The 16757-nt window shown below is 37.2% G+C and overlaps 1 protein-coding gene across 2 annotated transcripts in view; it reads left to right on the top strand.

Annotated features, from left to right (window-relative positions):
* LOC114396564 (protein SWEETIE) overlaps nucleotides 1-15694 on the top strand; it is a 45305-nt gene extending 29611 nt beyond the window's left edge. For both annotated transcript variants that reach the window (XM_028358617.1, XM_028358618.1), the window contains 17 exons: nucleotides 1865-2070; nucleotides 2357-2501; nucleotides 2598-2666; nucleotides 8360-8416; nucleotides 8609-8695; nucleotides 8911-9039; nucleotides 9124-9327; nucleotides 9688-10143; nucleotides 11061-11126; nucleotides 11329-11426; nucleotides 11535-11634; nucleotides 11934-12078; nucleotides 12387-12694; nucleotides 13490-13624; nucleotides 13748-13912; nucleotides 13996-14121; nucleotides 14323-15694. In XM_028358617.1, the coding sequence (XP_028214418.1) occupies nucleotides 1865-2070; nucleotides 2357-2501; nucleotides 2598-2666; nucleotides 8360-8416; nucleotides 8609-8695; nucleotides 8911-9039; nucleotides 9124-9327; nucleotides 9688-10143; nucleotides 11061-11126; nucleotides 11329-11426; nucleotides 11535-11634; nucleotides 11934-12078; nucleotides 12387-12694; nucleotides 13490-13624; nucleotides 13748-13912; nucleotides 13996-14121; nucleotides 14323-15504 (3678 nt within the window). In that variant the 3' untranslated portion in view covers nucleotides 15505-15694. The remainder of the gene's footprint in view (nucleotides 1-1864; nucleotides 2071-2356; nucleotides 2502-2597; nucleotides 2667-8359; nucleotides 8417-8608; nucleotides 8696-8910; nucleotides 9040-9123; nucleotides 9328-9687; nucleotides 10144-11060; nucleotides 11127-11328; nucleotides 11427-11534; nucleotides 11635-11933; nucleotides 12079-12386; nucleotides 12695-13489; nucleotides 13625-13747; nucleotides 13913-13995; nucleotides 14122-14322) is intronic.
* Nucleotides 15695-16757: the final 1063 nt, after the last annotated feature.

The following is a 16757-nucleotide window of genomic DNA, read 5'->3' as shown; positions in this document are numbered from 1 at the left end:
AAAAAGGAACCCACTAATATTTTGCAATATGCTGACGACACAGCTTTTGTGGGAGAGGCTGATTGGGAGAATGTTCTTGTTTTGAAGGCTTTGCTTCGAGGCTTTGAATTGGCTTCTGGATTAAAGATCAACTATGCCAAAAGTCAGTTTGGGATTATTGGAGGGATGGTCAACTGGGCAAATGAGGCAGCCCAACTTCTGAACTGCAGGCAAATAGAAACTCCTTTCTATTATTTGGGTATCCCAATTGGGGCTAAACCCTCAAGCGCATTGGTATGGGAGCCTTTGATCAATAAATGTCAATCAAAACTATCCAAGTGGGCACAGAAGAACATATCCATGGCAGGGAAGGTGACTCTAATAAATTCCATCCTCAACGCCTTACCAATATATCTGCTTTCCTTCTTCAAGATTCCCCAAAAGGTGATTCATAGACTGGTGGCACTGCAAAGGAATTTTCTGTGGGGTGGAGATAGGGAGCATAAGAAAATACCGTGGGTAAAATGGGAGGATGTTTGTCTTCCTAAGGCTGAAGGGGGACTCGGGATTAAAGAAATTGCTAAATTCAATGAAGCTCTGCTGGGCAAATGGATTTGGGCCCTAGCTTCTGACCAACAACAGCTATGGGCCAGAATTATTAACTCCAAATATGGTGGATGGAAGGAGTTCCAGCTTGGAAGAGATAAAAAGGAATTTTCCTACTGGTGGAAGGATCTGAGGAAGATTTACCATCAGTCTCAGCACAGCATATTTCATCAAAACATGGTTTGGAAGATAGGTTGTGGTGACAGGATTAATTTCTGGACAGACAGATGGGCAGGGGAAAGCACACTCAAACAGCAATACAATCAACTTTTCATGATCAGCAGTCAGCAACACAGCCTCATTTCAATGATGGGTAATTTCTCCCAGGATAATTGGAGATGGGACTTGAAGTGGAGGAGAAATCTATTTGATCACGAACATGATTTGGCAATGAGCTTTATGGAGGACATTACATCTATATATATTCAGAGAAATGTGAAGGACATTATGATGTGGAAAGCTGAACCTAATGGTGTGTACTCCACTAAGTCAGCTTATAGTCTAATGTTGAAGTCAAATGTTTCTGGTTCACAAGCCAGGATTTCCAAACTAATATGGAACCTGAAAATACCCCCAAGGGCAGCAGTTTTCATTTGGAGACTTCTTAAGGACAGGCTCCCCACTAAAGGGAATCTTTTAAGGAGAAATGTGGATATTCAAGATGCTGGTTGCCCACTCTGTGGCCAAGTGCAGGAGGAAGTGGGGCATCTCTTTTTTAATTGTAAAAGGACAATAAATTTGTGGTGGGAATCAATGGGATGGATCAAGGCTGTAGAACCTCTTCCAGCCTCCCCATTAAACCATTTTGCTCAATTTTGTGATGGTTTTGGGGCAAATATAAATCAGAGTAGATGGAGTGGATGGTGGGTTGCTCTAACTAGCACTATATGGCATCACAGGAATCTTTTGATATTTCAAGAAAAACCTTTTGATTCATATAAAGTCATGGACGAGGCTATGTACTTAGTTTGGTCTTGGCTTAAATCTAAAGAGAAAGGTTTCGACATTAGTTTTAACCACTGGTCTTCCAACTTATCGGAATCCTTTGGTTAAACTAAGTCGGATTGCCTTTTATTGGGATAGCTTGGGGTTCTTTTGGAGGGCAGCACCAGAGGTGCTTGTATTTCTTTTAATTCAGTACCACTTGTACTGCTTTGATCATATCAATAATATATATAATTTTTACCTTCCAAAAAAACAATAGTTATTTTTCGGTCAAAAAATACTTTCTTCGATACTTTACAATACCCTTCACAATGGTATGATGGGATTATTACAGGTCCTTGCAACATCATTGAGGAACACTGAAAATAATAATATTGCGGCAAATGATAACCCAGATGGTGATTCAAGGTTGAACCATGAGGATGATGAAAATATGGTTCCTGGCTCCAACAGTGGACAGAGTCACAAGTTTCAAGCTTCCATTGGTACCACTAATAGGGAGAAGTACCTCAGATATAAGACCAGACTTTTTGCCGCAGAGTATGTATTTCTCAACTATGTAATTTAAATTTTTATATGAATATATTGAACTTACATGTTTCTGACAATGATAAATTTACCCTATTTCAAATTTAAGAAAGGATTATGTCATCTGTTGTTAATGTTAATGTATCTAATGCTAAAAATACTGTCATCCTTTAGTAAAGAATTAATCTCGAAATTATGTCATGTTTTATATTTTTAGACTGATCTTTCTTCTGATTAAAATCCAATTTCAATCTTTCTTAACTATAATTTGTTATTTGATTTATTAATGTTATTGCAGATGCTTGAGCCATCTACCAGATGCTGTTGGAAGTCATCCTGCACATTTTGATCTATTTTTGGCAAGGAAAGAACTTGCAAGTGGGCAGGCCACTGGTGATTGGTTAGTTCTCCACTTGCAAGAGTTAATATCACTTGCTTATCAGGTACTGCTTAGCTATGACTTACCTTTTGCATTTGTATTGAATATTCAAGATAAATTAAAAATAATCATGTCCTCCCTCTCATTTTCCCCATATCAGATTAGCACAATTCAATTTGAGACCATGCAGCCAGTAGGCGTCAGTCTTCTTGGCATTATTGTGGACAAGGTAATATTTTCACTGTGAAATATGATGGCTTTGCAACTTTAATGCCTCTTATCTTTTTTGATAACAATGCAATTTTTTTTATGGCAAATGAAGTCTTTTTTTGGATAACATTTTTTTTCTTTATCTTTTATTTTCCGTAAGAGCATCTTGTTGTTAGCTTCGGGGTATGTGGTAGAACAACGGGAGAGGCTTTTAGAGTAGTCTGTTAATTATGATACTCTGTTATATTTTACTATTTGGTTTGAGTGAAATGCCTGTATCTTCACAAATTCTTTTCACTTTCTAATAAAAGTTTTTGACATATCTTTGGTGTGCAGCCCATGATATCTTTAAGTGGGCCTCTAATGAATATGCAAAGGCATTGGAGAGCCTTATTGTGTTGAATACTTGTTTTATCCTTTCTATGTTTCTCATTTACCTTTGATGATATCTGGTCCACCTATTTTCTTTGAAATCTTTATTTCTTCTGTCTAATAGTATTTCATCTTTTATCAACACACTGACTACAAGATTTCAGTATAGATGAGAAAGTGAAAGAAAGAGATAGTAATAGAAAATTTAGTGTTTCTGAGATGAGTTTTTGTATTCAATACAATCTGCTTACAGATCAGTAACACTTTTTTTTTTTTGATCAGCCAAAATAGATATATATTAATTAAGTACCAGGGGTACTAGAAAATACATAGACAACTCAGGATTGGTCCCTATGCAGTTTGAACCAATTCTGAGAAATTAAAGATAATACCAATATTTGCTTGATTAAGCTATCCTAGACTATTAGAAATCCTTCGCTGATAATGGATGACCATTGGTTGAAATGGATACTGAAATCCTTCTCCAAATGTGTGAGCCATGTCCATAACAAGAAAATTGCATCATCTAATATTCTGTTCGCATTGAACTTCCCATTGGAGAAAATCATGTCATTTCTTTGCTTCCAAATGGTCCAAGTCAATGCAAGCCACCGCCACTTCCATCTTCTAGACCTCTTTCTGTCTTTTACTCCATGTATGTGATAAAGAAAGTGTTGCCTTGGGTGATATGGGAAAGCCCCCGAGAGATTCACCCAAGACATTGATTCCGACCAAAGTGGAGATATTTTGGTACAATGAAAGAATAAGTGTGCTGCGTTTTCCTCCTCAGATCTGCAGAAAGGGCACCTTGAGTCGTCTACCTCGATTTGCCTCCTCCGCAGGTTTGACCTCGTCGGGAGCCTATCTCTTATGAGTCTCCATGCGAATACCGAAATTTGAGGGAATTTTAAGCTTCCACAGTTCCTCAAAAGCCCCATCCAGGTTCCCATCAGCCTCTTCCTCCCATAGAACGCAAAGGCAGATTTAGCCGTGTATTGGCCACTCGGATCTGCCTTCCACACCCACTGGTCGCCTTGCTGAGCTTGAATCCTGATGCAGTCTACCACCCTTAGGAAAGAGGCCGCCATATCTACTTCATTATCGAACAAAGGTCTCCTCCATCTGAAATCCCATTCCCATCCATTATCTGTGAAGGCCCCCATTTGTTGTATGTATTGATTTTGCTGTGAAGATATACTATACAACCTAGGGTATCTTGCTAGCAGCGATGCTTCCCCATCCATCCATGCATCCTCCCAAAATTTAAACCTGTCCCCACAGCCCACCTTCCACATTGTTGAGTTGTTGATTATGACACCATGTTGTGGATGTTGAACCACAAGCTTTAGATCCCTCCACCATATAGATTCCGCTTGTGCTCTAATTCCTTCATTTAGACCCCTCCACCCACCATATTTCGAATCCAACACCCTAGCCCACAACTCTTCCGGTTGCTGAAATAGGTTCCATTTCCACTTACCCAGTAAGGATAAGTTGAAGGAATTGATGTCTTTGACTCCCAAACCTCCAACTTCCTTTGACATGCATACCGTCTCCCACTTGACCCAAGCTATTTTCCTTTGCTGCTGATCACCACCCCATAGAAAATTCCTCTGAATTCTTACTAACTCATCCACCACCTTTTGAGGAACCCTGTAAAAAGAGAGAAAGTATATAGGAATAGATGTTAGTACTAATTTTAAAAGAGTCACTCTCCCCCCGAACGACAAGTGTCTCTGTTTCCACTTCACTAGTTTTCTCTCGCACTTAGAGATGATAGGATCCCATGCCTGATATCTTCTCGGATTTGCTCCAATAGGAACACCAAGGTATGTGAAAGGGAGTGTCAACAAGCTACAGTTGAGGTAATTAGCAGCCTCTCTTTTCCATGCCTCCATTACCCCGAAAGCACCAAATCCACTTTTAGCAAAATTGATATTGAGCCCCAATGCTAGCTCAAATACCCTCAACATTGCTTTGATAGCTTTTACATTTGCCATTGATGCTTCTCCAAAGAACATAGTGTCGTCCACATATTGAAGGAGACTAATTTCCACCTTGTTGTTGCCACACAAAAAACCCTTAAACATCCCCTTCTGTAGCGCCTGAGTCATAATACCATTCAAAGCCTCCGCAACTATGTTAAAAAGTAGCGGTGATAAAGGGTCTCCTTGCTTGAGCCCTCTCTGAGGCAAGAATTCTGTTGTAGGACTGCCATTGACCAACACAGAAATTGTTGCTGACTTTAAACATCCCTCCATCCATCTAATCCATTTTGTGCAAAAGCCCATACACCTCATCATATAAATCAGAAAATTCCAACTAACAGAGTCATACGCCTTCTCATAGTCCACTTTGAAGACCATGCAAGGTTTATGACATCTTTTAGCTTCATCAATCACCTCATTCGCAATCAACGCACTGTGCAACATGTGTCTTCCTTCTATAAATGTGGACTGCCTTTCGTGAATGATGAAAGGCATTACCTTCTTTAGTCTGATTGCTAACACCTTTGCAACTATCTTATAGATGCACCCTATCAATGAGATAGGTCTATACTCATTCAGCAATTGCGGATCCAGGACCTTGGGAATTAAAGTGATGAATGATGCGTTTAAGCCTCTTAGAAAGGTTCCATTTACATGAAATTCGTCCATGAAACGCAGAATATCGGGCTTGAGAATAGGCCAAAATTGTTTGATGAATTTGAAAGACAAACCATCTGGCCCCGGGCTCTTGTCACTACCACAGTCCCGCACCGCTTCCAGCACCTCAACCTCCTGAAATCGCCTCACCAAAGTCTCATTTTGCAGGCTATCAATTGTCTGAAATTGTATCCCATCCAGTGTAGGCTTATTATGCTCTGATTCTTTGAAATGCTGTTCAAAGAACGACCTGACTGCCTCTTTGACTAATATCGGTTCATCCACCCAAGACCCTTCAATCAGCAATCCTCACAAGCTGTTATGTCTTCTACGAGCATTAATCATCAAGTGGAAATACCTTGAATTACAATCTCCTTCTTTGACCCACCTAGATCTTGCCTTCTGCCTTAGCAACGACTCGTGGGATTGAGCCGCTCTCCATAAATCCTCCTGCAGCTGTTTCCTGCCTAATGTCTCTTGATGAGATAGTTGTCTATCAGCAGTGATCTCCTCCAGCTTATTCAACTCTTGCTCAATCTTCTGGAATTTCTTAAGTGTATCCCCATAATGGTCTCTATTCCACTCCCTCAACCTGAATTTGAGTGCTTTTATTTTCATTTTTAATACATACCCTCCCCATCCACTTAGCTGGTTAGATGACCAACTTCCCACCACAGCTTTCTTGAAAGAAGCATTTGCTAGCCAACACTCCATTATTTTGAAAGGCTTAGTTCCCCAATCAGACCTTCTCGATTTGAGCAGAATCGGGCAATGGTCGGAAAAATTTCTCTCTAGTGTATATTGAGCTGTATCAGGCCATCGTGTAAGCCAATCCGCAGATACGAGGAACCTATCTAGTTTGCTTCTAGATAAACCATTAGGTCTAACCCAAGTGAACTTGCTGCCCACCCATGCTGGTTCCACTACCTCCAACTCTTCAATCCATGCGTTAAATTTCCTAGATCCTCCATCCTCCAAAGCCCTGTGACAAGCACCAGCTCTCTCTGCAGCATTTCTGATGCTATTAAAGTCCCCTAGAATGCACCATAAACCTTCCTGGTTCTGATTTTTCAGCTGCAGAATAGATTCCCATAACCCGCGTTTGCGATGAATATCACAAGGAGAATAAATGTTGACAATATTCACTGGTAGGTTCTCCTGAGTCCACTTTCCTGATAACATTATATATCCAGGCCCACTGTTCTTCCTTTCCAATCTGAAAGATTTTTCACTCCACAAACATAAAATACCACCCGCAGTGTTAGTTGCTGGCTGCGCTTCCCATTGAACTTCAGAATCCCCCCATAAAGCTTGACATAAGGTTCTATCTATCATCTCCTTTTTTGATTCCTGAATGCATAACATATCAGCATGATGTTTATTGACCATTCTCCTAATTGCTGGCCATTTAACCCCCCTCCCTAAACCTCTTGCGTTATATGTGATAATATTCATGGAGTCTTCCTCATCCCTCCCAATTTCTCTGACTCTTTAATATCCCTTTCTTCCAATTCAACCATTTGCTGCACCTGCTTCACATTGTCATTCCATCCAGTTACTCCTAGTTCCTTCGCTAACTGCCATAGTATTTCTGCCTCCTTAGAATTATTATTAATATCTTGCATCTCATCCTGCTCCATAACTTGGCCCATATCATCATGACACGAGTCCTGCTGCTGAATATTTTCATGGTTATGGTCTTTGCTATTTAATTCCTGTTGGGATGGTACTTTTCCAATTTCCAAGCTGCCACTTAGGTTCCTCTGCACTCCATTTTCCAGAGGTTGCTTTTTACGACACTTTTTCCTAGCATACACACTGATTGGGTGTTTTTTGTTTGAGTGGGCCTCTATTTTATTTTCCTGGTGTGTTTTTAAAACATTGGGGGTGCATGGAAGTAAAATCAGCCCATCTAAGTCCACCTGCTCCTTGTCACGTGCATAAGTTTGGTGAAAGCCAGCAACTTCAAATTCTGACCCACTCCCTTCTGCCCTGATACTTCCCTTTTCATGCTCCTCTTCTGTCTTCTTGTCAGGGGTGCGGGATCCGTTGACCACTTCTTTCCTTTCCTCGTACCTGTCTTCTGCCTCAGCTCCTGCTCTTGTCTCTTCATCCGCTTCGTTCTGTCTTTTGTTTGCTTCTGAGCTTGCGTCGCAATCGCTGCAACGGCTCGAGATTTTTATCCACTGGTCCAAAGGATTACCCAGACGGTCGTTCTGTGTGTCGCGACCGCCAGGTAATGCGTGATGTTGAGTAGATATAGACAGAATAGCCAGCTGTTATGAGAAACTATTTGCATGACAGATACAACAGTTTATAACTAATAATCACACAACAGGCAACAGCTGAAGTTCTAACAGTTGGAGATATACAACAAAAGAGATTCAGAGAGAGTTAACAAAGAGCTGAGATACACTCTAAAATACTAGCAGGCACATACTTTCTTCTGTCTAAACAGTTGGGGATAATTTGACCATTGTTTACTTTTTTGTTACAAATAAAATGTTCAACTAAGTGTTGAAGAGCTCAATCACTTTTTTTAATTATCTGAAGTTCATGTTGGAATATACTAATCAATGTTTTTTTCTGCTTAATTTTATGTTGTCTTTGTACTGCGTGATGTATCTTAATCTTATCATCTCCCTACTGGTCAAGTTTTATTAATTTGTTTTTGTATGTGAATTTGGATTAACAGTTTGAAAAAGCAGCTGACCCCGAGCTTCCTGGGCATCTTCTGCTGGAACAGTATCAGGTATTTGACAAGATATGCCAAATTGATTTCCACACCCTGATTTCATTTCTTGTCAACTAAGGGAGGGATCATTTATTTAATTCACATTTCCTTTTTGTTAGGAGGTCCCATATAATGCGTGTCGTTTTTATGGTTAAGTAGATTATGAGTTTTGTGATTCACTTGGAATAACTGAAACTGTACTATATATAGGCCCAACTAGTATCTGCAGTTCGTACTACCTTGGACACATCTTCTAGTCCTAGCTTACTGGAGGCAGGTTTGCACTTGGCTACCAAGGTAGCAGGCTTCATCTTTCTCCTCATTTCCTTTTTTATCTTTGAAATTGATTTATTTACTTTTTTAGAGATCCCCCAAAATTACTTCTGTAAATCCAATTGTGGGCTTCCTTGAACATATCTTAGTTAATTCTTTGGAAGTTGGAAATATATGTCTGAAGTTCCTCAAGTATGTGATTAAATACAATTTAACTAAGTAGTATGTGAAAATTTCAGATACTGACAAGTGGAATCATCAGTGGTGATCAAGTGGTGGTCAAGCGCATATTCTCATTAATTTCACGCCCACTGAATGACTTTGAGGACATTTATTATCCTTCATTTGCAGAATGGGTCACAAGCAAGGCATGTAACTCTAATTGTTATTATGTACATGTTAATTTTCCGATATTTGTATATCTTTTGTCTTATTTATGATTTATATTTTAGATCAAAATAAGACTTCTGGCCGCTCATGCTTCTCTTAAGTGTTATATATATGCATCGATGAGGAAGCACCAAGATGGAGTTCCAGATAAGTACCTGGCACTATTACCATTGTTCCAAAAAAGCTCAAGTATTCTGGGGAAGTACTGGATCCATACATTGAAGGATTATAGTTATATATGCTTATGCCTGACCCCAAAGAGGAAGGTATGCCTGAATTTGAACTTACCAAATATTAATGACTGCATAATTTCATCTGGGAGATGAAACCTGTATCAACATGAAACTGTTAATATCTTTAGGGGGGGGATTAGCATATAGCCTTTCTGTGTTTGGGTGCCTAGCTTGTGGTCAAACCTATGGTTACCTAATTCTTGATGTATTGCTAGTATTATTAGGCCACCATTGCTTTGCAAAGTATGGTGCTAGGTTGTATATATAACAGTACCACTTGTACTGATCTTCATATTATATATAATACTACTATATTTTTGCTGATAAAAAAAAACATGAAACTGTTAATATCTTTATGGTTGCCTTCTCATTCTAGTTGCTCCTTTCTTGCAGTGGAATCTGTTCCTTGATGGATTGCAATCACCTATTGTATCTTCAAAACTGCGTCCATGCTTAGATGAATCTTGGCCTGTAATTTTGCAAGCACTTGCACTTGATGCAGTTCCTGTGAATTCTGAAGGAAATGAAGCCTCAGTTGAAAACACCCAAAAACATAGTGCCACTACATATCAATATAGCATGGTTGAATTGAAGTGTGAAGATTTTAAATTCCTGTGGGGCTTTTCTCTTCTTGGTCTGTTTCAGTCACAACATCCTATCATTTGCAGACCAATCATACAGCTGGCTTTTGTTAATGCCAAGCATGGTGGGAACTTGCCAAGTAATGAAGTGAAACCCTCAGGCTTAAAATTATATGAAATTGTACTACCTATGTTTCAATTTCTTTTGACTGAAAGATTTTTTGGAGCCGGGTTACTTACCATCGATATTTGCAAAGAACTGCTACAGGTGGGTGCTATACTTTGACATACAACTCCAAAACAATATTTTAATGTTTTTAGTGGATACAGTCTTCTAAATCATGTCCTATTAAGATTACAGATTTTACCTTAAATGACATCTACTTGTACCTATCCATTTAATTTCACTTGGACATGAATGCATATTCCTCATTTAGTAAATTCATCTACTCCATATGGAAGGGATTGCCTGAGCCTAAGTGAATTATTACATTGGATAGTGTGAGAGACATAAAACCAACCATTCATGTGCTCCACCTAAGTGGTCAGTAGCTAGATCCTTTGCGGTTTACATAAGTTAAAGTGAGCCTATGCATTACTCATGCTTAAGGGCTCTTGCATGAAGGGGTGCGTAAAATCATTCTTGTACCACCACCTAGTCTCCTCAGTTTAAGGAGAGATGGTTCTTGACACAGAGAATTTGCAAACATGATTGACATGCACACTAGATATTCATAATAAACCAGTCCTTGTGAAACATTAGCTTCTTCAGTTCTCTTCCTTATAAACAATAGACAGTTAGTAAACATTTGGAACTGCAACATCTTAATTAGAGCCTCATGGATAATATTGCATTTTGAGAACTAAATATTTTAAATCTAAAGGCAGTCCTAGATATTAAATTTACTTGCATCCTAAATAAACTAGTGATGCTTTTTTTTGTCTTTACTGGTTTGGAGTAGAATGTTTGACTATTTAAAGGAAGAAATAATTGATGAATAATCTGCACTATGTTAATATATCAATGGTAATCCACTACAGTGTCTAAGGAGATAGGAGTGTAGAAGAGTTCTGGATGTTTACATTAATAATAATTCCTATGCTCGTATGGTTGAATGCATATTATATGGAATGGGCATAAATAAAGACTATTCTTACATTTCTTATTCTGTTTAATGGATGCAGATTCTTTCATATTCCACCTACATGGATAATTCTTGGACTAGCCTTGCGATATCCATTTTATCACAGGTAGACATTACATAAACTGATTAAGGATTGTGACTGCATTCTATTTTTCTCCTTTTTGTAGTAAATTTATGGTTTATGATAACCCTTCAAGCACTCTATTCCTAAAGCATAGTAGGTTCTCATTGGTAGTCTAGTAAGCTTTATGCTACTTTGTTCAATTTTTTTTAGATGTGAAGTTCTAGTTTCAATTTTTTCCCTACAGGTTGCACAGAATTGTCCACAAGAAATTTTCAATAGTGAAAACTTTGCTTTGATAACAATGGAACTTTGTTTGAACTACTTTTTTAAAGTGTTTCAGAGGTATTTAATTTCCAGTGACTGATCATTTAATGCAGTGTCAATTATTTGATGGACATTTTGCATTGGGTATATATACTATGCTAAAGTTCCTGTATATCTGTTGTCTAGTACCGACACAATTTCAGTTACTCATCCAAACTCTGAAGTAAATGTGATACAAACACTGTGTAGCACAACAAAGGCAGTCATTAATCGTATTGAGACCAAGGTGTGTCTGTTGCCTATGATACTTGATAACTTATTTCTGTCTGAGCCATTGTCTTTTTGTCAAACATCTATAATTATGAATTCGTGGAAGTACTTGTGCAATATTTTATTGCAAATTGGTCTTTTAATATATTTGTTGTAAACAATGATCTTCATTGATGATTTGTTCTTATGATTACTTCAGATGCATAAGAATCCCAAATCAGTTACTTGTGCAATATTTTATTGCAAATTGGTCTTCTAATATATTTGTTGTAATCACTGATCTTCATTGATGATTTGTTCTTATGATTACTTCAGATGCATAAGAATCCCAAATCAGTTGTTCTGGCATTAGTTTTACTTGGCTACAAGTGCGTTAGGGAGGCTTCAACTGAGGTGTTGTTATCAGAAGCCATTGACATGGTCAACTGTACAAGTCCTTTATTAAAGAGAATCATTGATGGTAAGCCAATTTAGTTGGAGCTAGTTTGGTGACTTTGGTCCATATTCATGCATGCTTCCATGTGAATCACTAGTTTGAATGCCAATATTTGACATGTATTTCCTCATTGTTTGCTTATATGCATTTTTACTAGTTTTAATTTAATGGAAAAAATGGTATAATCTTTTTTTGTCAAGAAAATGATTTGAGTCTCTCAAGTTTCAATAGCTGGATCTCAGCAACAAGCTATTCAATATAGGAGATAAGAATCAACTTTGATTCATTCAACAGCACAACTGATGAATCTTTTACCCAACTTTGTTTTGTAGATGAGGCTGAGCCTGATGATAGCATTCTCCCTCTAAGAGATATGTTTGGAACTTGTCTGAGTGTAGTTGCTGCTCTGACTAAGGATTGCATTGAGGGATTTCATTTGCAGGAGGTTAAAAGTTTCAACCAACGCAGGCTAATACATACAAAGCTTGCATTTTCTCTTGAACAAATTATATCCATTTCTAAACTAGCTCTTGCAAGTAAATATGCCAAAGATTGTGAAGCAAGGAACTCCATCTGTGTTGGTGCAGTGAGATATTGCATTCAATGTATCCATACTGTACTTAGTGATTCAAATGTGCAGGTAAATGAGTATGTAAGAAATATCACACACACGATAACTGTTACCCAGAAAGAAATACAAATGTATTTGAAAATATCCAAGTCCCACATCATCTAAAAATAAAGCCAAATTAGAATATATAAATGAGGAGCAACCCTCACCCATTGAGCTAGCTTTTGGGGTTGAGTTAGGCCTTTCACATTATTCATTCTAAGATGGTATTAGAGCATATTCAATTCAATATCCAATCCAAATGGGCCACCCCATCATTCATTGTTCACGCACCACCAAAAAGCCCAAGAAGTGGTAAGGGCATGAGGGGGTGTATGTCAAGTCCCATGTTCAAGATCAATAAAAAAGGGTCACCCACCATTCATTGTTCACGCACCAAGCCCAAGAAGTACTGGGCGTGCGGGGGGTGTATTGGGAAATACTCAAGTCCCACATCGTCTAAAAATAAAGCCAGATTAGAATATATAAATGAGGAGCAACCCTCACCCGTTGAGCTAGCTTTTGGGATTGAGTTAGACCTCTCACATTATTCATTCTAAGAAAATGACAGAACTTTCTTCTTTTTTTTTTTTTTGATCTGCAAAGGTAAATATATATATTAAAGGGAGTACCAGAGGTACTGATTACATTGTTAGCCACCATAAAAATGGTTCCTCAATCAGACAGCATAAGTCTGATTGGGAACCAAACTATGGTTAGAAGAGTATACATGTTTGTTGAACCTAAAATGTAATTCCTACTACTGCACAAAATGATGTGGGAGGTTACTCGACCATTGATTAAAATGCACTTTCTTCTTAACAGGTTCAAGTAATAGGATTGCAATTTCTTAAAGCCAGGATTCAAAGAGGTGTAAATACAGAAGATAACTCTTTTATAATGTTTCTTGTTGGGGAGCTAATTGGTGATATTTTCACTTTGATCCACAAAATGTTGAAGGTATAGGCAACGATTGCATATGTTTTTCCCTTAGTGCAATTAGTACTGTCATCAATTCATATTAATATTGAACTTTGCAATTCACTGTGTAGCTAAAGGATTCTATATTTGTATTGATAACAGAATACTATAACAAGAGAATCGGTAACCATTGCTAGTGAATGCTTGAGTCTCCTGGTGCTGTTACAAACCTTGTCAAAAGGAAATGACTGCCAGAGAAGTTTTATGGACCTACTTCTGGAGGCCATTGTCATGATTTTCTTGTCAACAGAAGATGGGTTCTCTCAGGTAATAGGAACTGGGATTTTCTGTTGCTGAAGTTAGCTCTTAATTTTTTTATACATTCTTTTGATCATGCAAACAAATGACAGGAAGTCAATGATTTAAGAAGCACGGCTGTTAAGCTTGTTTCTCGCCTTGCTCAAATTCCTTCATCAGCCATTCATTTCAAGGATGTTTTACTATCAATGCCTCCTCTTCACCGCCAACAACTTCAGGTACTTCTATGTCACTGATGGATGTGTAGGTGAACAGATTATTGACATCTATTTTGCTCAATTAGCATATCCTCTCGTGATTTTCTACAATTACTGATTGAGCATCTGAATGACCCTGATATTTTTTGAAATGGCAAATTTCTTTTCCTGTCAATTAAAATAATAAGCTCCCACTAATTTCTAATTATAATCTACGAGCAGGGTGTAATCCGAGCTTCTGTAACTCATGATAAAAATCCAACAGATCTAAAAGTACCAGTTTTGGACATAAAAATGCCAAAGCCATCAGAAGGAACTGAAGAGAAACATTCTGTACCATCATCTGCTGCAGTGATGCAGACAGATGAAAATGACAAGGAAGAAGATGAATTCAGTGAAGATGATTGGGATGCATTTCAGTCGTTTCCTGTCTCTAAAAGTGAGGATGGAGATGATTCAAAAACAGAGTATGTTGCTGAAGGAAAGGATCCTAGCACAGTTAAAATGTCATCAGAAATAGAAAGTTCTATTGGAGGAGTTGAGTTTCAAGAATGTTCTATTTCCAAATCCATCAATAGTGAAAAGGAGCTGAAAGGTGATGAATGTCTGGAGGCTGTTAAAGAGAAACATGATCAAACTTATCCTAGTGCTAACAAGCCACATGATAATGAGAATCAAGAGATGGAGGAAAAATTGCAAACCTCAGTGCTTCAAGAAGAGGGGACATCAATCCCAGGAAGTGAACTAGTTTCTTGTGATCAGAAGCCTGAGGTAGAGGCTAAGATGGAGGAAAAATTGCAAAACTCAGGGCTTCAAGAAGAGGGGATATCAATCCTAGGAAACGAACGAGTTTATTGTGATCACAAGCCTGAGGTAGAAGCTGAGATGGAGGAAAAATTGCAAAACTCGGGGCTTCAAGGAGAGGGGACAGCAATCCCAAGAAATGAACGAGTTTCTTGTGATCAAATGTCTGAGGTAGAAGCTGTGATGGAGGAAAAATTGCAAAACTTGGGGCTTCAAGAAGAGGGGACATCAATCCCAGGAAATGAACGAGTTTCTTGTGATCAAAAGCCTGAGGTAGAAGCTGAGATAGAGGAAAAATTGCAAAATTCAGGGCTTCAAGAAGAGGGAACATCAATCCCAGGAAATGAACAAGTTTCTTGTGATCAAAAGCGTGAGGTAGAAGCTGAAGGATCAATTGAAGAGGAAGTAGTGTCAGATTCTCCGACACTTCAACAGGGGTTTTCTGAACCAGGTAATAGTGAACAGCGTAACAGGTGTGATGAAGATGCTGAGAAGGACAGTGTTAATGAAAATGAGAGTCATCACCCGCAGCTAGAAATGTCTGAAACTCCAATAGAGTGTACAAAATTAGAACCATTTGCTGAAGACCATAAAGAGTAAGTTAATTGTAGGGCATGAGATATTCTGCTTATTACTTCATAGCATGGAAAACCGCGGGAAAATACCTAAATTTGAAGCATTGTAAAAATGTATCATCCAGTAGAGCCATTTTTTTTTTCAATTCCAATCTATATTCTATATACTTGTAGCTCCTATTTTTATTTTTATTTTTATTTTTATTCAGGGGTCATCTGTTTTATGTGTGTCTATAATGAGAAGTAAAAAATAAAAAAAGTATTTATTATAATGTGGAAAGTAAATATACTTGTCGCATTTTTTTTTAAAAAAGTATTTATTATGTAAAAAATATATAAGTTATTCAATGGTTCATCGGGTATATTTAATGTTTTTGCTTTTTACACCATGTGTTCATGGGTACATAGTAATAAAAAAAAATCCTACATGTATAGTTATGTAATCCATTGTTCTAAAAGGATGTATTTATGGGAAATTACAGTAATAAGCAAAAGGTTTTTCTTACAAGTTACGCTAAGGATGTATTTGTAACACTAAATGATACACCTTTCAATGAAAATGTTTCATTTTTAATTCTTTCCACATTATTCTAAAATAAATAGGCACTCAAAGTACATGTTCTAATACCATTGATAAAATATTTATCGGTTTTGATTCATTTTAATATTCACGCGAATTCAGTCGATTTTATGGACTAAAGTACATAAAAAGTATATATGGAAAATTAAGTTTTTGAGATATTCTCTCGTGCTTTGGTCTTTCAGATTAGATATAGACAATTAAGTTTTTATTTATATTATTAGTTACATTTTTTTAAAATAAGTTATACCCAAAATACTAAAAAAAATTATATATTGGTAACTTTCAAGTTCAAGCTGGACATGAAGGGTCTTTTTTAATTAGTATATAAATAATTTTTGTTTTATTTTGTTTTAATTAAATTCTAAACTTAACGTATTAATTAAAATATCATAAAAATAATTTAATTGATTAAAATATAAAAAGTTAAAATAAATAAATAAATGTATGTGAAATTAAAAATTATACTAAAATTATGAATTTTTTAAAATATAAAAACTAAAATCGTAAAAAAAGGTAAGTTTTTCAAAATAGTGGTCGAAAGTTAATGGAACTATAATTTAACTTTAATATAGTCGTTGAATTATAATGTTTAAATTGCATAAATCAAGTCTAACCAGTTAGGTTCGAACTTATAAAAATATTAATTTAATTCCTAAATATTTAAAATGACTGAATTTGATTCTTAAAGTCAGATT

Source organism: Glycine soja, chromosome 18 (genome assembly GCF_004193775.1).
Source record: "Glycine soja cultivar W05 chromosome 18, ASM419377v2, whole genome shotgun sequence".
NCBI lineage: Eukaryota > Viridiplantae > Streptophyta > Magnoliopsida > Fabales > Fabaceae > Glycine > Glycine soja.
This window is presented reverse-complemented; position numbering and strand designations above follow the sequence as displayed.